This window comes from Antedon bifida, chromosome 3 (genome assembly GCF_963402885.1).
Source record: "Antedon bifida chromosome 3, ecAntBifi1.1, whole genome shotgun sequence".
In the NCBI taxonomy this organism is placed as follows: Eukaryota; Metazoa; Echinodermata; class Crinoidea; order Comatulida; family Antedonidae; genus Antedon; species Antedon bifida.
This window is the reverse complement of record NC_136228.1, coordinates 31,189,848-31,213,808: the sequence shown is the minus strand read 5'-3', so window position 1 is coordinate 31,213,808 and position 23,961 is coordinate 31,189,848. Positions and strand designations below refer to the sequence as shown.

Genomic DNA, 23,961 nt, shown 5'->3' with positions numbered 1-23,961 from the left:
ACGCAATTGTACAACATTGTTAACTTGAATGTTTTATTTTATTGCGTGATACGCTCCCATCGGCGGCGACTAAATGACTTCATCGTTGGTGGCAGCATTGAATGTTTTCATCCCATAAAAACCAAAGATGTTGATGTCTCATCCATCTTAAAATAATTAATTAAATTGCTATTATTACTGCATCAAAAAGATATCAAATTGCGTTGGCAGGTAGAGTATGTATTTAATTATTTAACATACATTATAATGAATTTAATTTAGAACGTAGGCCTAGCTAGGGATGGGTTATCCTGAGTCTGAGACAATGTTGCTGCATCTATGTATAAGTAAGAGGTGTGGTGGAGTATAGACTTGTAGTAGTTAACAACCTGCTATGTTATGATTCATTCCCAGAATTTAGCTCAAAGTGGTTCATCTTCGGCTTAAAGCTCTTTTAAGCTGGGTATTGCTGTTAATAATACTGTAATAATATAGGATAACTAGTAGATTTTAATTGTAAAATGAATACATTCTATTCATAATTGATATAGGCCTATATGTTATGAATAAATAAACATACATGAATTAATCAAGAATTACACTATTGATTAACTACAGCAGGTAATGTGATTAATTTATTACTATTATTATGAATTGATGAATAATTAAGCATAAATTATAATGAAATAATCAATCTCACAATATATAATAATTGAAATGCGCATTTTTACAGTAATCATGTAAAAGTATGACACTGACTTGTTATTTTTAAATAAATATATTTTTAAAAGCAGCTGCCAATTGGTCAGGGGTCTAATTGTGTTTTCGATTCCTGCACAATGATTTTCATACTCACCATTGTTTTCAAGACAAGGGTTAGGCCACCCCACTCACTATTTGCTAGGATGGTTTTTAAGGTACTGTTAGTATACATACTGTCGTGTTAGAACCAATTGAAATGTGGTTGATAGTGGTTATCGGCAAGTCACTTACAAACTTAAACTCTGTCTACACTATCAAACTTCTCAAACTGACAAAAAAATGTGATGTGCCCATATATGGACATGATGATGTCATAGTGCTACCATAATTAAGTATATCACTACTACCATATTTGGGCACATCACACTTTTTTGTCAAACTAGTTTGATAGTGACATGTGCTTTTAAGCTAGACCCTTACTTTGAGTGAACACATAATTGACATCTGTTTCAAACAAATCGACTAATGTCAGCTTATGCAAATATCTAATTAGGTCTGTAAAGTACAATATGTTTTTGAAACAGATGTTTAGACAACAAAAGCATCTAATATTTTGTTTGTACAAACACACAGGCTGATTTATATTGAATTAAAACAAAACATAACAATTTCTTTCAAAAATTCTAAAAACTAGAGGGCATACATTTAGCCTACATTATAATTTTGTCGAAATTCTAATAAAAAGTGTGACCTGCAGGCGGTAAATAAAAAGATATGATTTTTTGTGGGTTGTTACCTTGACCAGTGGCATAACGCAGACCCTGAGGCTCCTTGTTTAGGAACCCTAAGGTTCCCTGAGACCTTGGGTGCTTTTAGCCTTTTTCGACAAATCTTAATGCCCGTTTTTTTCCTCTGGGCACTGCTTAGGGTCCTCTACAAGCTACGTGGGCCGCTAGATTTAGCCAGTGAGCGCTCATAGTCGTTACACCACTGACCTTGACTTTTGACCCTTCCCCCATCAAAATGAAGCTCTGTCATAGACAGACATACAGTGGTGAAAACATAACCTCCTGGTCAAGGTAAACTAGATGGGGTAAAAAAATGATAAATATTTGGGCAACCTGATGTGAAATGTAATATGGTATAGAAAAACAGTCTTTGATTGGACTACTGTAATGAATTGTATTTTACGTCTATACCCTAAAACGTGTTAGCAATTACTGCCTGTAGCAAACATTATGCACATTATTGCTATAAAGATAATAGCTTCTAACTTCCCTATTTGGACAATATATTATAGAGATTTGTAGCATTAAATTCTCATTATAATCTCATATTTTTCTGCTAAATAGCATTCAATAGGCTTTGTTTAGTTCTTATATATATTCATATTTAGATATTCAGAGTAACTTTAATGTTTAGATGTATAGTAGACTGGTAATCAAAGAAGCTATAAATTATGAAGAATAATAATACAGTATAATATTTTTGTTTGTAAACCATTTATACTTTATATTATTTTATTTACTATATAATGTTATTCACATACTATAGTAATTATTAAAATTTATATTCTAGGTAATTAAATTGTTACATATAATATTTAAAATCTATTTTACTTATTTATTTCAACTATTTATTATGTATGTTATTACAACAATCATAATTTTAAAAACATCTCCCCTTCATTTGGAATGGAATCACCCAAATAGAAAAGCTTGCTTGTAAATAGGCTTATAAAGAAACGACGAAGGTAATTAAGTACAAACTCATTGTCATCATCCACACGGCGGCCTACAAATAATCATTTGCCTTAAAACGCTCTATTCTGATTGGACGGTAGCACTGATACAATCGATTGCATATTCTGTTTTTTATCTAGCAAATCAAATTGATTGAAATGACTAGATGTGGCTACGATAAGCTTGGATTCGTTTAAATCGTTGACAAAATGACTTGGACAGTAATTTATCTTGAGCTCACTCTTCATCTTTTATTCCAGATTCGTGTTTCAAATTGTACAATCTAACAATTATGAGTCAAAAATTCTGAATAAATTTACTTGATACGAATCTGTCAACATAACTTCCTAGAATCCTACAGCTCTCAATGTCTTTTTTTACTTTACTTTTTACTTTACAGCCAAATATTCTAAATGTGCATTCAAATTTAGGGCTTTTATGAATTTTGATTTTATTTCATGAATGTGATCATATCATAGTATTTACCTAACCAGAGATAAGATATTCTTTTTTAGATCAATCAATCAATGTTCCACTAAATATTAATCATACCAGTTTTAATTCATAACTTTGGACAAATAACTATTTGTATACAATTCTCTTTACGTTAAACCAGTAATAAATACGTATGTGTGTGGTGTTTTGACTTGTTTTCAACGTACAGTATACTGGTTTAATAGTTATTATAAAACCAGATGAAATCATTTTTCGAAGATTTGGACAAATAACAAGTGGGAGTACAATAGCTTGATTCAAATTCTATCTGATAACGCTAGAAAATATTATTATGTGGCATAATTATATGTTTGTTTCATGAATAAATTTGTGATTGTCATTAAATACAAAAATTAAAATAAATTTTTAAAAGATTTAAAATTTGTAATTTAAAAAAAAAGGTCTTCTGTGGTCAAAATGTTGCCAAATCAAATAATAATGTCATCCATTAATTGCAATTAGTTGACCTTTATAACTAATTTGCAATAACAGTAGTACTTCTCATTCTCATGTGTATGAGAATGAGAAGTAACCGGATGCTATAAAACGATAATTTATTTTATGTGATGTTACATGATGCATGCAACGTCTGATTTTTAAAAACTTTTTGAATAAACGCTGTTTTTATTCAATTCGACCAATTCCTGTTTGCAATCAATTCTATTTGCAGTTAATTTTAAATTACAAACAATATTTCTTGCATCTGAGATAGAATTTTGACATAAATGTCGTGAGGTGGTTTTCCCGAATAATCGTAAAATCAAACAGTACTGGATATGATCAACTAGCGTTATTGTCACCAACTAGGCATCCATTCATAGAAGTACTGATAGTAGTAGCGGTGACTATAGAATGGATAAATCAACAATAACCGCTCTCTCCGAAGTTTCTCAACCAGCACCCTGTAATCCCACCTACAGTACCATCACATTGTCATCATTCGGAGGCTATTGTTGGTTTTTCCAGGTAAAGGGTCTTTCACACTTGTTCCGATACGGTTCCGGTTCGACACTGGCAAATCCAATCGAACGTCACTGTTTCATTTTTACGCGGCTACGTGCATATTGATTGGCACATTGCCGCGTGGAGCGTCGTGAAAACGAAACATTGCCATTCGATTCGCCCTAACGGAACCGTGCCGGAACAGGTGTGAAAGACCCTTTAGCGGCACTCATAGACACAACACCACCATAAATAATTGTTTTTTTAAGTAGAAATTTTTCAATTTCAATTAAAAATCCTTTTGGGAAAACATGCTTTGTAGTTATTTTATTGCAGACCTATATTTCCTTTTCACATTCATTTGAAGAAATGGACAGATACGTGTATTGTAGTTGAATGCATCATCTTAGTTGTCATCATCGACACTATTGTTTATGTTTTAGTAGTATTAAACCCCTGAGGTTTACATATAATGAGAAATTTAAAGGTTGTAATTCATGCTTGAATCTGACGAACGTTTTTATACAATGTGAAAATATCAAACAATGTGAGACTTTGCGTGGGTTTATTAACCAAGCGGAAAATTAGCAGGTAATCTATTAATTAGTATAACTGTGTCGTTAGGTGAATAAGACTCTATTGACTAATAGGAAATGGGATTTTTTCTCCATTTATGGATTTTTAAATGGGGTGTAATAATTTAAAAGTAAACAAAAATATGTTTATAATAACCAGTCTACTGCCCTCTACATTTGATTAAATATTGCCTTTATTTTATAGATTCATAATCAACAACCACCAAGAACCTGTAGAATATGTGCATCTTTATATTAAATACTTACTAAAAAATTATTAATCATATTAATCATATTATTCATATTCATATCACAATATTGTCGATATACATTATCTCTATTAATTATCGTCAACAACATTGTTCTTCAGATTAATTATAAGAATGTATTTGTACAGTTTTTGATTTAGATATAATTAGAATTTATCTAACAAAACTGTCCACACCTTGTGGATTGTAATCTAACAATTGGTGTTTAATTATGTAGTTATTGCCAATTTGGCCAGTTCTGTTATTGTCTGCTATTTATGGAAATAATATTCTGGGAAATGCATACTACTACAGTCTTAACCTTTGAATGTTTATATCAAAATAGTCCAATGGACGGGCACCATGATAAATTAAGTGCATTCATGTTCTAGAAATGGATATGTGTATATTGCATGTCATTGTGAGAGTCTAACAAATACGCAGAGTATTTATATTATAATATCATGGATTTATAAAGCGCTTTATGTTGTGAAACCTCTCTAAGCGTTGATCATACAGTAGAAACTGAGAGAAAAAACTATACCCAAACCGAAGTATGGGGATACGCCCCTGTCGGTAACCAGGGTTCGGTCTAAATTGAACCCAGCTGGTGAGCACCAGCCTTGTTGCTTGGCCCGTTATCCCGGACTCTGGCGCCTCCTATCCTAGTAAAGAAACTGAAACTCATAAAGTAAATAGGTTTACTGTATTCTTAAATTAGGAAAGACAGAACATTTTATATTGCATGCTCGATCGGTTTTGCTAGCGGGGAAACGGCCGAAGATTGTTCGGCAGTTGCAAAGAAGTAAGTCTAAAAAACACATTTTTCGTACAAATTTTCTGTTCTAATATAGACTAATGGATAAAAGGGAATTAAAACGGCGCTTGTATCGGACGTGTGGTTTAGGAGGAGATAGAGGAACAAATTTTGGCTTAATACTATTATATTATAGATGTCACATTGCTAAACATTGATGTACAGCTCAGAGATTATTAATAATGTAACATTGAGTTTATATGTAAATTATAACTACTACAGTATTGAGTGTTATTACAGTGGGCATTACGGATGGATAGCTCACAATTTGACTGACTAGAGTCCAGTATAATCAATACAAGCAGTTACATGTAATTATACTACCACATTAGAACCTGTTTTAGAAGAAAAGAAGTAGGGCTATTTAAAAATATTATATTGAACACATCATGCTGTAACAGAATGCCATATTCTAATGCAATATTAAAATTATCAAAGTCATCAATTAAAAAAAATGTGTGAAACCAGGATTTCGTGGTCTTTCATAGTTTTTGTCTCTAACTAATTAAACATTATAATTACTTTCATTAAAAGACCTTATTAGAATCAGTTAAAGGTGTTCTAGCAAGATAAATGAAGTTTCTAGTAATGTAATTAACTGCTATTATTTCTTATACATGCCCAAATGAATATAATTTAATAAAACAGATAGTTTAAAATTAATTATACAGTAACACTGTTGTATGTTTCCAAGCGTGGCATAATATCATTAGTAGAAATGAGTGTAGTATAAATATTTTGATAGATATGTAGTCCACTAATCAGGTAAATGCGCTTTACGAAGCAAGCACAGTGCGTTAATACCGGTAATCTCGAAGTAAACGACGCAAGTAATAATAATGCCAGGCACCTGCATCAAATATCGACAGACGTGCCATTGCTAGATCACCATGTCTTTAATACCAAAACATGTTACTGTAAATGTATTGGTTCGGACCTTAATAACAATCATTTTAAGCTTACTAAATTATAATGCAATCACAATAATAATTGATGCATTAAGTGACTTCATATCTTTAATTATTGTAACACCAGGGAAGAGTGAAATTACTTGGTGTACTTAAAAGTGTAATTTCACTCTTCCCTGGTAACACTGACCGATGATCAGTGCATTAAATAACTTCATATCTTTAATTACGATTATAGACGTCTTATATGTAAGTCAAATATGCTCTCTAGGTGGAATGCCATCCTGAGATGATTATTACAGTTTTTAGTACAGTTTTCTTTAAAAAAAAATTAATTTATATGTAATTTTACTTCCTTTAGACCATGGATTCAGAAATAAAAGATTGAATGAATGGAATGAATTATTGTAACACTGACTGATGATAATTGTCAATAAATTATATTTTCAGTCATACTAATATTCAATGTATAATGCTAATTTAATTCCTCAATAAACAGATCTACTATTTCATGAATTTAAATTTTAATTATATTATTCATTCAAGCAAGTTAATCTGAGAAGGCTTTATGAATTGTTGTTAATTATTAATTTAATAAAACGTCTTTGTTGCTTAAAAATTAACCAAAGGTCATTGAGCGATATCTCAAATTCCTCAGGAATCTTAATAAATTCAATTCAGAACATTTTTTTGTTTTCATTACTTAATATTCTGAACAATTAGCATATTTCTACTGTTTTCATATTATGACCGGTTATTGATTTTTCACTCACAATGTCACACAAATTACTCCTTCTCCCTAAAGTAGAAAAGGACTCTAAAAATGCTTGAATCTGATTGGCTGTAAGGTATTAGATATGCATGACTCCATATGTAAATGCTGTCAATCGATTTCATAGCAAGCTCATTAAGTTGTTCTTTGAGAACGAGTGCAGCATACAGACACTCAATTTACTAGCCAAGTCTTTATAGTAAGTTGCAAAGCTTTTATATTATTTATCTTCAAATCTTTCCATCTCTGCTATTATTTTTCTTTTTCCTCTTTATCATTTTTTTGTTTACATTCATTTCATTTTTGTTATTAAATTTCTATCACCCCCTTCAAATTGGCATACTTATGGTAGGATCTTAGATAAATTATAAAATGTTCTAGCATTTACATGGGTTATTAGTTTTTATTTCTTGTGTTAATCTGTGTGGTTAAACGTGTCTATTTCCCCGCCATCTACTTGATCAGGCTCATAAAATGATTAGTTCAAATCTTTACCGAAGGCATTGCACAGGCTCATATTGATAGTTCTAAAATACTGACTAATACCATAAAAGATGTAGCGTAAGCTTCAATATTCTTTGAAGGTTTGCATGTTGAAAAATAAGAACATTAATAAACATATGCCTGCGGTACCACCAGATATATTAGTTCTAATAGAGCCACAAATATTGCAGTTAGAGTGCCTTGGATAATAAAACAAATAAAGAAAGAAATGTTTACATTAGAATATGATAAACTAGAAAATGTTTGATATAGGTGGTTCGGCCATTCATTTAATTATTTTTAGAGAGGTTTCGTCTACTACAGTATTACATTTACTGTTTAATACGTTCATGATATTTATATATTATGTCTCTATTGCTGCGTATCTGCTTTAATTTTCTGTTCAGCCATTTGACCACCTGGGTCATTGTCAGATCTCATCACGAAAGGTCATTGTTTGTATAAAAAAACACTGGGCCTAGCCTAAGTCTTTCACACTCTTCGGGTGAAATCAACTATTACAGGCGACGCCAAGTGAAGCTCATCTTTCAGACCATTGAGGTCTTTGATGTTGACCAAGTATGCACTGAGCATATAGATTATGAATTTAGACATAAATATAAATAAGAAATTGTGTAAGAATGAAACCACAATCAAAGCATTTGCAATGTTGTTCCAGTTTGTTGTCTAAAATATGTATTCAATAAATTATACATTAAAATATCAATTAAGGAAGTTTGATGAACAAAGGAGGCTTGCCGACAATATTGCAGACAGGATATAATTATTTTCCTATATATAGAACACAAATTAATGCAATATTCTATGTACATAGCTCTATCTGTATATTAATTTAAGTGACATTATAATTTCTCCATGATTAGTATACGTATGAAAAATAGACCGAACCCTGTGCTGTATAATTTTTAAAGTATTCTTACTTAATATATTTTTATACTTTTTATAGAATAATAAACAAGTATTAATGATGCTAAAATAAACAAAAATTAAAAGAGAAATGCCCTTTAAACTAGTAATGTGATTTTAACAAGGACAGTTGTATTTATAATTTGCTACGGTAAACGGAATTGAAAACTTAATTACAGAAAAATCTAAATCGGTTTTTAACCCCTATGGACAAACTAAAAAGAGTTTCAGATACGCAGTCAGCTAATGACAACCATATAATGACATCTACAGTCATTATTATATGACATATGACCCCAACAGATTCAAAAGTCACACATATTCAGATAATTATATATCCATTTCATTGTTATATTTTTTGTAGTATTTTAACACTTTGTGCAATATTTCAAAGAACGTACTTAACCTTAAAATCCTTCTGAAAAAATGATTTTTAATTACTGTCAGTGACAAATTGAAGAAATTAATTGTAAAATATACGGTAACATATGTTATTGATATTGTATTATGTGTCAGTACAAACATATACTTATAAAGCCACTCTCCCCTCAAGTGGACCGACAGTGTAATTTGTATTAATTAAAAGATATCTACAGACAGACAGAGAGTCGTATAATCTTGAATTTTCTAGCAGAATTTTGAGAATGTACTAATAGGATGGACTCGATAGCAGGATAAGCATTTTAGCAGCGTAATAGTCCGTAGGGATGTATTTACGCTGAAAGCTAGAATTATTCAGATAACGTGCATACTGCAGTTAAGTTTTTTGCAAAAGTGTAAATGCTTTTGTAGCTTAAATTTTGAATCAGTATTTTTGCTAGTATATCATTATGCACCTTTTAAATTCATGAATATTTATGAGTTATTCAATTTCTTGTAGTCTAGAACAATTTACATAAATATTTATCACAATTTTTTGTTCGTTTTCATTATGATATTACTGCTATTTCAATATGCAATTTGCCTCGCCATCTTTTAAGAAAGAAAGCAATAAATATTCGTAATCAAGAATTTATAAATAAAAATCAATCAAAATGAATATGAAAAGATAACATTTTGTATACTGCTATAATATAATAGTTTTATGTCTTTTACTGTACTGAGAATCAATAGGAATGTAAAATACAATTTTAACAGAAAGAGGGAAATTCTAATTAGTCCAGTTTAAAAAAAACAATTAATGTAATGTTTTCTATTATAATACCTATTTGATTGGTTGATTTTGTCATACTTTATTTTCTCCGATTTGAACGATCAAGGATGATAATGTTAAAGCCAATGACTCCGGTCCTTGAATTAAGAGTCTGTTAAGCCTTGTCTACACTATCAAACTTTATGTGACGAAAAAATGTGATGTGCCCATACATGGACACGATGATGTCATATCACTACCATATTTGGACATATCACTACCATATTTGGACACATCACACTTTTTTTGTCAAACTAGTTTGATATTGTAGACAGAGTTTAATGAATGTTTTTAGAAGTGTTTGCTTCTGTTAACTCTCTATTCTATTTGTTAGTATATTATTCTATTGTCTGCCACAATACTTCTAATTGATTCTGGTCGTCATCTCGACAGATGGCTTTGAATGAAAATTATTAAAGTAAGCATTGTAATTTAAATAATACGTGTTCTTCATCTAATAATCTGTAACAGTACTGTTTACATTATCCCCAAACAGATAATCATTTTATATACATTCAGCACAATACCTCTTTACTCCATGACCATACATGGAGATATCAAATTAATTTTATACCTCCATGTTTGGCACTGAATTGTAATTTATGTTTGCGATATTCTTATATCAGTAGAAATATCTTATGGTATTTTATTTATTTTCAAAAGAATGAAAAATTGTTTTCTGAGAACTCATCATTGGTAAAATCCCATGTGGCCTGGCCAATTAGTTTATACATAGATGCTGTTTTTATTTTTATGAGCATAAATTAGGAGATATGATATAAAAATGACTGTAGGCCAAATTTAAACAAAAACCATTATTGAGGGGAAAAATGGAAGTTATATATACAATTAAAAGCTTTGTTTTTATCCAAATTTATTTTACTTTTGAGAAATTTTAATACTAAATTGTTATGGAGACATTTCCAACATCTGATAGATTATATTAGTAGTCCTTTTGGCACAAAAACAAGATCTGCCTCAGTCTGGTGCTTTCATGCCCTTTTAGGAGTTTTAGTTCATTAGCAAAATTTACTAATTGTCTCTATAAATAAAATATTATAAACTATTTTTTTGTGAAAAGTTATCACTGTAAAAAAAAAATGTTTTTTCATCTGCTCTACTACTCTATTACATTATTTAGTTTTTTATTTTTATTTAATTTTTCCCTTTTTATTTTGAAATATTAATTTTTTTCAGGATATCTTTTATGTTTAATTAAAAATGAAGTTTATAATTATGGGGTCCCAATCAAAGATTACTCAGGTAGTAAAACATGGCAATTTATTCAACCCAATACCATCGGTACTATTTGTCATCTTAGTATTTTTACCGATAGTCTAAGTTGATTATGCATTTTGAGACAAGAATCCGCAAGATCAGAACATTCCAATGCTATAGGCAGATTAAGTGTGAAAAATGTTGATGTTTCAGCTATTTATCTTTGCTGAGCTTTACATTCAGATATTTGTCAGCAAAGTTGGCTGGTAATTACACAAGTCATTCACAGTAATTGCGTATTCAGAGAGATTAGGTTAACATTGTCGCATTTTAAATGATGGGTGATTACTGAGGTATTGAAAAGAGGCTCAGAAAAGGGGTCTATCCAGTAGTAGTACTGGAGAAGTATGGAAATATACATTAGTCTATGTGCTATGTCAACATAATGTCAATGACGGCGAAATGTCCCCATTAGCTATGAAAACAAGTAACAAGTAAGTAACTATTATACATTTTACACAAATCCAAAGGCAAATTACTGAAAAAGTGACAATGCTGTGGGTATCAGTTGCTGGATCTCAATGGAGATACAAAAAAAAAAGCGAAAAGCTAAATCAAAACGATAAAGTAAAACAGCCAGAAAAGTTAGCAGAGCTTTCGACAACACTAGCCCTTCATCACTAACATACATTAAGTTTATGGTATGCATAGATTATTTTAATAAATAATATTAATAATTATTTGAAAATATAAAACCTTGTAAAAAAATGAAGCAACACTTTATAATACAAAAAAGTTTGAAATTTACAGTAGAATCATAATGGCTTGGCTCACCTTTTTTCAGTGATTAATTATGTATGCAGTTTCTGAGAAACAAATTAACATAAATACTGTTTTGGACTGTCTGATTAAAAACGTCTATGAGTATGAGAACCTATTAAAGATATAACATCTGCTATTTACAATATAAATATCCTAAAAAATTGTTTGAATTATAGATATATAAAATTTAAGTATTCGGTAGTCTACAAAAGAACAAACATTTAATTAAATATTAATTTTCTAATTTTCTCAGATCTCTACATATAATATATTTACATATATTTACATATAAAATTGTTATATTATGTACATTCCCATTTAATTTTTAGTGTGATTCATATATAACTGTAATAATATATTGTTGCATTTATCTTGAAGCTACTGTACTTGAAAACAAAATTTAAAATACAATATTGTAAAAAAAAAAAAAATAGCATATAAATAGCATATTATGAAAGAACCAGATATTGGATTTTCAGTCAGTTCTTTTTTTAATTATTAGCGAGTCAAAACATTTTTTTTCACTAGTCTAATGAGAGATATAAAGCAAAGGCAGCTTTATATTAAAGTGCAAGAGTCTAGAATGACGTTTAATAGGTTTCTCTTTATCATAGCATACACTTAAACTATTAAAAGGTGCCTGGAATTTTATATTAAAGAATAGTCTACATGCCGAATGAGGCTGTATTAACGACGAGAATATATATTAAAAAGAAAGCATTATGACTTACCATTATGTACTCCAGTCCAAACTTGATACCAATTGAAGCAATGTGAACGATTTATATACATTTTACAGTACTGTAATAAAATAATAAAATAAACCCAAAATTTAGTATTATTGTATATTAAGCTCTGTCGCCACTATCAAACTTTATGTGACAACAAAATGTAATGTGCCCATATATGGACATGATGATGTCATATCACTACCATATTCAAGCATATCACTACCATATTTGGGCACATTTGCACTTTTTTTTGTCAAACTATTTTGATAGAGTAGACAGAACTTTTTACATAAATTAAGCATAAATTTGCAAAATATTGTGTCATGCACACAGTATAAAACATAATTTAACATCTTTGCTTAAATTGTTTATGTTGTGAACATGTTTGTATTATTAAATATACCGTATATAGTATGCATTTGGTTGCCAACAAATTACTATGTTGTGAAATCAGATGATCAGATCTACCGTATGTAAAATATCGAAAACAAGTCCATAAGCTCATTAGGAGAAACTAGATTAATTCTAGCAACCTTCATTAGAAAGTTAATTAACTATTAATAGATGGAAAGATTTGGTTGAAATACTTCTTTGTTCTCTTATCAGTTTTTGTACATAATTATCTTGTGGTCTTTTTGATAAATATTACATGGTTTCAACGTTGATGGAGCGACAGAGTACAATCATTAACACACGCTTATATTATCTGCAAAAAAGCAACAATGCGATTGCTTCATTTCTTGTGATTATATTTCCTTTATGATCATGTGGAAGTATTATAGTTATACCCTGTTAGTGTTACTCTGCCTCAGCAGAAAAAACAATAGAAGCTTAAGCTTATATAACCTTTGTAATTGTAGTTTTGCGTCAGGGAGTTGAGTGATTAGATGTTTTGCCCTACTCTGACGTAATTTGTACTTTATACTAAGTACATTTGAGAATATTTGCGAAAAAAATCGCAAGTAGTTCTCGGGTGGGACTCAAACCCACGACCTCCAGATCACTAGCCTGGCGTTCATACCTCTAGACCACCGAGCTTGCACTGATGGCTAGTGATCTGGAGGTCGTGGGTTTGAGTCCCACCCAAATTTTTTCGCAAGTATTCTCAAATGTACTTAGTATAAAGTACAAATTACGTCAGAGTAGGGCAAAACATCTAATCACTTATATAACCTAATACAATAAGGGAACCCCTATTCATAGGACGCCCCTATTGAGGGGACACCTTGGAAGTCCCGAAGATGTCCCCTTAATAAGTTCTATATTTCATTCTTTATCTTCATATTAAGGGGAGACACTTCCCAGTGAAATGAATAAGGAGTAATTTATGTTTTATCCCTACTCCCAATCCTATTCACAGGACATCCCTATTGAGGGGACACTTTGGAGGTCTTATGTTTTACTGTATTTCATTCTTCATCATATGTTTTGTAAGCCAATCAATATCCTATTTGAAGCATGTAATTATTATGGACCTTGCAACCTCTTCTCTTTGGTCTGTTTGTGCAAATGAGTAGGTAAATTATTAATTAGTGTAAGGATATTTATAGATATATAGCTTTATGTAGGTGTGAAAATTACTCAATTATCAGGAGCAAGAAATTTACCGGCTATTGTCTCATTGACGATAATTCGTGGAAGAAGTTGATTACATCGTACAAAATCTACATTAAAATCAATGCTTATCTTCTATTATTCACTTTTACCATATTTGTAGAGATGTTTTATAATAATAATATTTTGTATCAACTAGTAGAAAAGAAACTATACTATTTATACTATATTATTTATTGAAAAAAATAAGTTATTTCTCCATGGATATAGTAAATTTCAGAAAGTATCTTAAATCTCTATCTACACTATCAAACTTTATGTGACAAAAAAAATTGATGTGCCCATATATGGGCATGATGATGTCATATCACTACCATATTTGGGCATATCACACTTTTAAAAACTAGTTTGATAGTGTAGACAGAGCTTTATACATATTTTGCACCATATACATTGTTATATAATAGCTATTTATTTAGTTTTTAGGAAAGTTGGAAAAATGAGAAATAAATAATGAAACGTTTCATGTTAGGTTACCATAGCCTATCATAATATAGCAAAAACAGTACAGAGAAAAGGAATTCATTAAAATTACACTGATTAAAAGTACTCATTTGGGCGTATATGGTGTCGATTTGATACAGTCCTCATTTTGAATAAGCACTACAAATGGTTACCTAGTCTTTGGAATCTTCGAAGGATCTATTTTATAAATATATCTCCAAAAAAAAAAACATTTCTAAAAAAGATCATTGAACTCCACCTTTTTAAAGTTTAAATCATACAAAAAAACTAGGTGTATTCTACCTATAATAGTTTTACTTTCATTTGATTAGTGATGATTTAGCTAAACATTGGCAAAGCTTTATCAACAAGTCCTATCCTCTCTTCTCTTTTGTTCCTGATCTAGGTCCTTGGAGATTCCTTAGCGGGCAATTCATTTCTGTGTTTGCTGTTTGATAAACAAATCGTTCATCATGGCGAGTATGGCAGCAAAGATGATTTTAGGAAACAAATTAAAAAGCGCCACAGGTAAAAACAACATTTCTATTGCAGTGTTGTTGGGACACCATGTCATGCTTTAGTCCTATGCACCCATCGCTTTTATCCGTTTAAAAAAAATCCCTTTTTCTTTCCATACTCCACTTTTATTTTGCATCATTTGCTCACCATACTTTCCATCTCATTCTTTTTGACTTTTTCTTTGCACACATAATCTATTGTATACAATAATTAATATCTCTATATAAAAATAAAAATTGTTTATAGAAACTTGAAAATTACTGATAAATATTTTGGGAAGCATAGGATGAGGCTTTGAGATGGCGTCCTGACAATATTGTATTTTTTGTAGAATTTTGGTTGATTTTAATTTTTTTAGATTGCTGTATCAGCAAGTTGCAAACAGTAAGCAGACATGGATATGTTAGGTAAGTACCATGAAAGTAGGTGTTTCACTTAAATAATTTATTATTCGTTTGAATGTCATCATTTCAGCTCTTTTCGCTCTCTTAGGGAAGATACACTCTCCATCCAGTACAATTTCGGTCATCTTGTATCAATTAAAGATATATTGTCCCCCTAAAGAAATAATTAAAAACATTTTTTTTTTTTAATATGCCATTTTAATATCACATAATAGTTATTCACTTTGACCAAAAACTTGATAAAAAAAAAAACATTTTCCACCGAAAAAATGTAATTTAAAGCAAAATATACCTAAATTGTCTGGAAGTTTTGGTTGAAATTAACCATTTCTTTTGTCTTTTTATAAGTGAAATAATTATTTTTGATGATTTTTTTTCTACATTAAAAATGTGAAATTGCCTATTCAAAATCTGATTTTATTAATCTTAATTTTTTCATGTTTTTGGGGGACAATACATCTTTAATGGATATTTTAAACATGGAGGCACCATCAGTATTATAATAGAATATTTTATTTTCATAATATATAATGCTATTTTACATAAGGTGCTAGAATATTAGGGGAAATTTGTCAGCTACATAGGTTTATATCTTTGGCTGTTGTTGATGAGCGTGTTGAAGGTCGCCATGAATAATTCTACTATTTGCCGTAAGCTAAATCTGCATAAAAGCATACTTTGAAAAACAAGCTCATTCTACGTTGTACTCAATGTAATCAACGGTAGTCTCTGTTTATTTAATATACTGAAGTCACTAATAGGTAATAAAAAAAAATGTCAATTCTGTTATTTGTTTGTTTTAAATAAAATAGTTTTAAAAAAAATTGTTTTTTTATTGAAAATTTGAAGTAGAATTCTTGAATAAAAAATAAATCAGTTTATATTGAGTAACATTTAAAACAAATAATTTCTTTTTAATTTGTAGCATCCAAATTCAAACCAAATTTAACTTATAAGCATACATTCTCCTTTTAATCAAACTTTGTGTGACAAAAAAATGTGATGTGCCCATATATGGACATGATGATGCCATATCACTACCATATTTGGGCAAATGGGAACATCACTTTTTTTTGTCAAACTAGACAGAGCTTTAATCGTATGATTACATTATAAGACAAACGCTTATATAAAATATATTCCGAAGCACGTACGTCTTACCTTTGGTTTCTCAAGAGAGTGATTTATTTTTTAATAACTGATTTATTTCTTATTTCACAGCGACAGGACAAGGACAATGTTGTCATTATTATTGGTTATAGTGTTTGTATACACAATGTTTTTAGTATTATTAGTATTGTTTTCTAGGTTTTTTTGGGTAACAATTTGTGAACTTTTTTTTAAGTGATTAATTGTGGGTTTTACTTTAATTTAATAGGCTAAGTAAAGTGACTTACATATACTAAGATTATGAACATATTAATTTCAGGTGAGATTGGCAAGATGGCTGGAGGAGAAGAAGACGAAGATGAAGAAGATAAGGAAGCACAATTATTGGAAGAAAGAAGATTACAAGAAGAAGAACGGAAACAAAAACATGTAAAAAAGGAAGCAGAAAGGGAAGAAGTTCGTCAAGAAATTAGAAATAAAGTAAGTTCTCAATATAGTATGCTATAAAATTTAAAGATGTATTGTCCCCCAAAATCATGAAAAATAAAGATTTTTAAAATCAGACTTTGAATAGGCCATTTTGCAGTTTTAATGAAGTTGTTCACTTCCATAAGAAAAAAAACGGGGGAAAAAATTATTTCACCTATAAAAAGACAAAATAAACAGTTAAATTACCCAAAAACTCATTGTCTTCCAGACAATTTGACCATTTTTTGTTTTAAATTACATTTTTCTCAGGTAAATAAATTTTTTTCAGACCCAATTTTTTGTGAGAGTGAATAACTATTATGTGACATTAAAATAACATATTCAACAAAAAAATTAAAAAAAATATTTTTTTAGGGGGACAATATATCTTTAAGCTATGTCTACACTATCAAAGTTTATGTGATGTGGCCATATATGGACATGATGATGTCATATCCATATTTGGGCATTCACTACCATATTTGGACACATCATACTTTTTTTGTCAAAGTAGTTTGATAGTGTAGACAGAGCTGTAGGATACCCCACACTGTTCTTTTGCATTTGCCCTTTGCCTTTGAGCAAAACATGACAGACTTTGTCTGTCTGTCTTTACCCAGGTGAGAAAGATTCAAAGAAAAAAGTCATCAAAATATATCAAGCTTGATTCATTCCTAATCCAGTAGTCTGGAAATAATTATCAAGTGATGTTTTGAAAATGTCTAGATATACATTTTTACCTTAGGCTTAGTATTCTTCTAGCATGACATATGAGGAACATTAGTCATTCATCCTCTGTCAATGTAAATCGTGAAATATTTTACAAACAACACAAATAATGAGTTTATATTCTAAAGTTTTACAGAATTTATTATTACCTACTCACCTAGAGCTTATGTGATTTTGTGTTGTAGTTAAGTAATATGTAAGTAATTAAAAGCGAACATATTTGACATTAATACAGAATTAATGCCCTCTCAAGAATTTATAAGCTTCTATGGGATTACTGTAAATTCAGATAAAGTAGGTAATTTTATTGAATGTGAATTTAATGGTATACATAGCTATAACAACCCATATGTTACAAGTTTTGAAGTCTAAGAAATAAGCTTTTAATTTTTAAATAATAGTTTTGGTAAATTTTGGTGTGGATTTATCAAGTGTCACTCACAATTTGCCATTTCACTATTATATTCATTCATTCATACACATTTATTCATCAGTTATTTGACAACAATAACTGGGGCCCGCACTAGAAGCAATAGGTTATCTCATCTCAAGTACATAAAAAAAAATACTCTATAAAACAGTAAACAATAAAATAAGTCAAAAAAAGAAAGAGATAAAATATTGAGCATTAAATGAGTGATTAAAAAGGCCAAGATCATTAATACATTTTAATCCCACAATTCAAAGACAATCACTCCTGTGCAGTTATTTTACTGTTCATATTTGGTAATTAGTGATTTCTTTAATCTATCTTACTCACGATTAACTAACGATCAATCAGCCGAGATTGGCTATCATTAACAATCAAGTAAATGTTTACTCGATTGTTATGGTTACAGTACAGTCAATAAAATAAACCGACTAAAGTTATGACCACCAGGAGAAATGATAATAGATGGTTTTTTAACTATACTACTAATTTTTTCATATTTTTGTTTTTCTGTTGATTATACTGTAGTACGTCATATATATTAATATGCTAATCTATAATGTTCATTTATTTTAGAATTACTGTAAAATACAACAATATTATCTTTCCCCATGACAATATTTTATAAATAGTATATAAATAATTGACTGTTGATTATTTTCTTCTTTTGTGATGTAGAATAGATCTTCTGAATTATCCAATGCACAGTTAATTTAGAATAAGTGTCAATAAATAGGAATTGTTTACAAAGAATTCCTCCATGAGTATTATAGTGTCTTATCACAATAAATTGCTCTGTGACGCACTAATGTTAATATAGAAATTGTGGAAAGGAAGATATTTCAAATTAGCTGTAAAAACCACATCTTCAAGCTACCATCAACGGGTCCACATGTTTCATTTAAAAACACAGTAGATACGATAATAAGATTTATAAAGCGCACATACCAAGGTGCTTAGATCTTTGTTGTAATCTATGTTTATAATTATCAGACTAGTAATCACCATGTACATACTGTAGTTAGAGGCATGGTACAGTTAGTACTATACAGTAGTATAAAGCTCTGATAAAAAAATGTGATGTGCCCATATATGGACATGATGATGTCATATCACTACCATATTTGGGCATATCACTACCATATTTGGGCACATGACACTTTTTTTGTCAAACTAGTTTCATAATGTAGACACAGCTTAAAGGATGTACAATACATTACAAATTGTTTGAATTTCTGTTTTTTAGTATGGTTTAAAGAAAAAAGAACAATTTGTGATACCAGATGATCCCGGCCGATTAACGAGAAAGAAAAAAACACCCGAAGAACTTGCAGCGGCCCAAAATGCCGACGATGAAGAAGAAGGTATGATTGACATTTATATTTATATGTTAGAATGTGACTCACCCCAAAATGCAAATATAAACCTCTGTCTACACTATCAAACTGCCCATATATTGACATGATGATGTCATATCACTACCATATTTGGGCATATCACTACCATATTTGGGCACATCACACTTTTTTTGTCAAACTAGTTTGACAGGGCTTAAGGAACTGATACTGTAGATAGTGGAGGGGGGGCGGGGGTCATCCATAGAGATTATAGGTTTGGTTCTTTTTACATACATTTACTGGTATTAATGTTAGCAGATAATATCAATTTTTTGTGGGGTTATTTAGAAATATATTCATTTCTATAATCAAGAATTCCTTTTATTATTATCGCTTGGTATGTTTCAGAACACAAAACACATCATATCTTAAGCTCTGTCTGCACAGTTATCAAAAATGTGATGTGCCCATATATGGACATGATGACGTCATATCACTACCATATTTGAACATATCACTACCATATTTGGGCACATCACACATTTTTTGTCAAACTAGTTTGATAGTGTAGACAGAGCTTTATAATGTATGTTTCGTTTAATACAACTTAAATAGAAGCTTGTATTCAATTTCATTAAATGGTTGAATAGACAACAATTCATCTAATTAATCTCTTTGAAGCGTACTTTAGTCTTGGAATCTAATTAGAAAGTGTAATTATCGCCAGCCAGCCGCCTGTAATTCATAGGCAAATGGGTCTTAAATTCCCAAAACTCGGCTCTTAAAAAAGATTTTTGTGTCATCGTTCGCAAGTAGCAGTCTTGATTAATGTTTCAGCTCTGAGATGGATTTAACTAGTTTCTGATCATTTGATTGCTAAAATTACATCATTAAAGAAATATTTCTAGTACCGTATAATCCCACCGACTTTAGGGGTGGGACTATACCCGGGGAAACCCTGGTTCAGGAAAAAAATGATTTGTAAGCAACTGAACTTGAGAGGCCTACATTCAGACCAAAAGTCAATACTGGGATTATACCCTGGGATATGCCTGTTTGTGGAATCAGACATAAAGTAGGGGGTGGGATTATACCGAAGTGGGATTATACTCGAGTATATACAGTAATATAATTTCTCCTAATGTTTTTCATTTGAAAGTACGAATATGAAGCTTTCTTCTGATAATTTTATCAAACTTACATCATTCTCTTCCAGGCATCATGGGCCAGATTCTGAGTTACGTTAATCCAATAGCATCTCGATTCGGCTTTTCATTTGGTGGAGACGAGGCAGAAGAGAAGAAGTAAGGTGACGAGGTTGTCAAGGGCAAAATATAATGTGCTACTCACGAAATAAATCACCTGAAAAATGTAATATCTGCTAAAATCTCTTTGGTTATTTGATGATTATGTTTGATTACCCAGGTTTATCATTAATTAATCCCAATTTGAATTGTTTCATTGTTTAAATTATCATTATTCATCATCATCAATATCATCATGATTATTTTCATCATTAATTATCATCATATTTTCATCATTTATTATCATTAATATCGTACACAACAGAACCAGCTATTCCACACATATGAAATTGTTACAAAGCTCAATCTATTTTGACAATGATTTCATAACTTATGACCACCATTGATCATACTTACAGTATATCTAAATAATCAATCATTATAATCATCATCATAATCAAATCATTTATTATTCACCCCCCTCCTGATTTTCCTCCCTGACAACCTTGCCCAAACGTTCCCCCATTGTTTTGTTCTTAACCACATTTTAGAGGTTAGGGATGTATGTATTTTTCATTATTAATATTATTATCACTATTTGTTATCATATATTTAATATTTTGAATATTTGTTGTATCCCACCAATAGTACAATAGGTTTCCTATCTTTTGTTTGTTTTCTATATTTTGTTACTTTTCTGTTGAGGTGCTCTAAGGAGTTAAATATAGAAATGATTCTATGTCAATAGTTAATATGATTGTACAAATTTCAAAATAAGTATGAATACATTGTTATAATTAGAGGTATTGATAGATAACAGCATCTAAAATAGTATAATGTCTTGTTATAATATGATTGATCTGTCTGTTTTTAGAAGGTTTGATCTTCCAAACTGTAGGTTCAATAAAAAAAAAAAGTAATGGCGCCAATACAACAAGAGGCAGACTTGGATGATACTAAGCTGCTAAAATGTACATCAGTCAAATATCACAGTTATAACATACAAATTATAGGACCAAATTTTGACTGATTTTCATAACATTTCTATAAAGATTTTGGTTTTTCTTTATTAATATACTGTAATTTCATATTTATAATCTATTTATGTCAAGTTGTTTTGTCTTTGTTAATTTCAATTCAATTTATTATTGTCAATTTGTATTTATTATTTGTGTAATCTTTTTCGCAGTATTTATGAGTTAATATTATTTTTCATTGCTTGAGTTGTAGTATGTACTTGATCTTGGTGTTACTGACACTGTGGTTTACATTTCCATGGTTCTTGGTTCAAATCCTAGCCATGTCACATGATTTATCTCAAGGCAAATACAGCATCCTTACAAGAGTTACCTTACAAGAGTAAGTGTAGAAAGTATTGGTTTGTTTCACATCCTGTATCATATGGTCTTCTGGATGGTAACAATTTAAAATGCAGTCATGCTAATCTTCGCCCGATGTAAAGCCTGCTACAGCTTTATAATATAAAATGGTATCAAGTACATGTTATTAACATGTTCTAGTGGAAAATTTTACTTAAATATATATTTTTATTTCCAGAAAAAAGTTAAAATTATTTAAAATATTGTTAAACTTTTCATTCTAAACACGTCAATCGTTAGCTTCAACGCCACAAAACATCACTTATGACAGAGGGCGCTCTTTAGTTTCGGAATAAACCTAATCAGTATTTTGACTTAATTTAACTAATTTTGATTTAAAAATGTATAAAACTTAAAATTAAATATTAAAATAACATGAAATATAATGTTAGGATGTACTTAGTAATGTTTTATAATTACCTAAATTTTCATAAAACCCCACTGGGCGAAGAGTAGTATGATCACTCTTAAAATGAAGAAGATGTGTAAACATTATTTATATTCTATAAAAATAGTTAATTTTGCAGTAAATTATTATATATTTGTTTCAAAATTTACTGAAATTAATTTGTTATTTAAAAACTATTTCACTTATTATTTATATTCAATTAATGAAAAAATATTTCTAAATGTTTTTATTAAACAACATACACACTTTTTCTCATACAACTATTAAACAGATATCACAACTTCTTTTCATTCAGGGATTGAGCCTTATACAGCTTCTTCTCACACACAGTCATATTAACTCTCATTTGTATGCATGCATCACCATGCAATAACATCACTTTTTCACATGTTTCTAGTTAATACTACATTTTCTCATACAGGTATTGTACATTTTGGGAGATCGCCTTGAAATGCATTGTGCAATTGTCAGACACTGTGAATATTTAATTTATTTAAATCCAATATAAATGTGTATTGTATGTATACTGTATGTAGAAATAATTAAAAGAAAAACTATCAAAATTAGAAATTTGTTGTTTTTTAAATACTTTATATTGCAGTATGCTAAATACCTCAACCCGACTCGACATTTTAAAGCTCTGTTTACACTATCGAACTAGTTTCTCAAAAAAGTGTAATGTGCCCAAATATGGTAGTGATATGAGATCATCGTGTCCAAATATGGACACATCACATTTTTTTGTCACAAAGTTTGATCATGGAGGTATGGTTTCATAGTGTAGACAGAGCTTAATATGGGTTTACTGTAGAAAGGAAATTTTAATTGGAATCATATAGTAATTACCAGAGTGTAGTATGAATGTTCTATTACAGATATCGACATTAAAAAATCCATTATTCTAAGTACATTCTACCTTATCCAGCCTACTCAACACCCAATGGTGTCTGAAAGCCCATTTGCTGTTAGCTGTTGCTGTTTTGGGTTATCGTCAATATATATACCCTCAAGGTAGTCAATCTATCAAGCAGATATATCCAAAATGGAGTTCACAATGCAACGCTACAATTCTTTGTAGAATATATTATAAAAAGGCGAAACTATGTCTTGGGTTCCTGCTGAATACAAACATAGTAATCAATTATAATTAGTATCCCTAACAAAAACCATCCCTAAATTGGGCCTTGGAATTGATAAGATAATTATAATCATCCCTCGCGTTAATTTACATACATAAATTATTCACAATTACGTTATGAATGATCTTCATGGATAAATTTTAATGAACTTTTAGCTGTAAATTACTTATGACTATTTTACC

General features: G+C 30.2%; 1 protein-coding gene across 7 annotated transcripts; it reads left to right on the top strand.

Moving 5' to 3' along the window:
- Positions 1 to 94: 94 nt before the first annotated feature.
- LOC144837449 (complexin-like) lies at positions 95 to 23,197 on the top strand. Of its 7 annotated transcripts, none has more exons than XM_078692564.1 (5): positions 95 to 215; positions 15,018 to 15,139; positions 16,964 to 17,124; positions 19,518 to 19,635; positions 20,825 to 23,197. In XM_078692564.1, the coding sequence occupies exons 2-5, from the start codon at positions 15,085 to 15,087 to the stop codon at positions 20,914 to 20,916; spliced, it is 426 nt and encodes a 141-aa protein (XP_078548690.1). In that variant the 5' UTR covers positions 95 to 215; positions 15,018 to 15,084; the 3' UTR covers positions 20,917 to 23,197. The 7 variants fall into 7 exon arrangements, with proteins under 7 accessions (XP_078548690.1, XP_078548691.1, XP_078548693.1 ...); XM_078692565.1 differs by having other exon boundaries at positions 105 to 210; XM_078692567.1 differs by lacking the exon at positions 15,018 to 15,139 and adding an exon at positions 15,489 to 15,537 and having other exon boundaries at positions 118 to 215.
- The last annotated feature ends 764 nt before the right edge of the window (positions 23,198 to 23,961 follow it).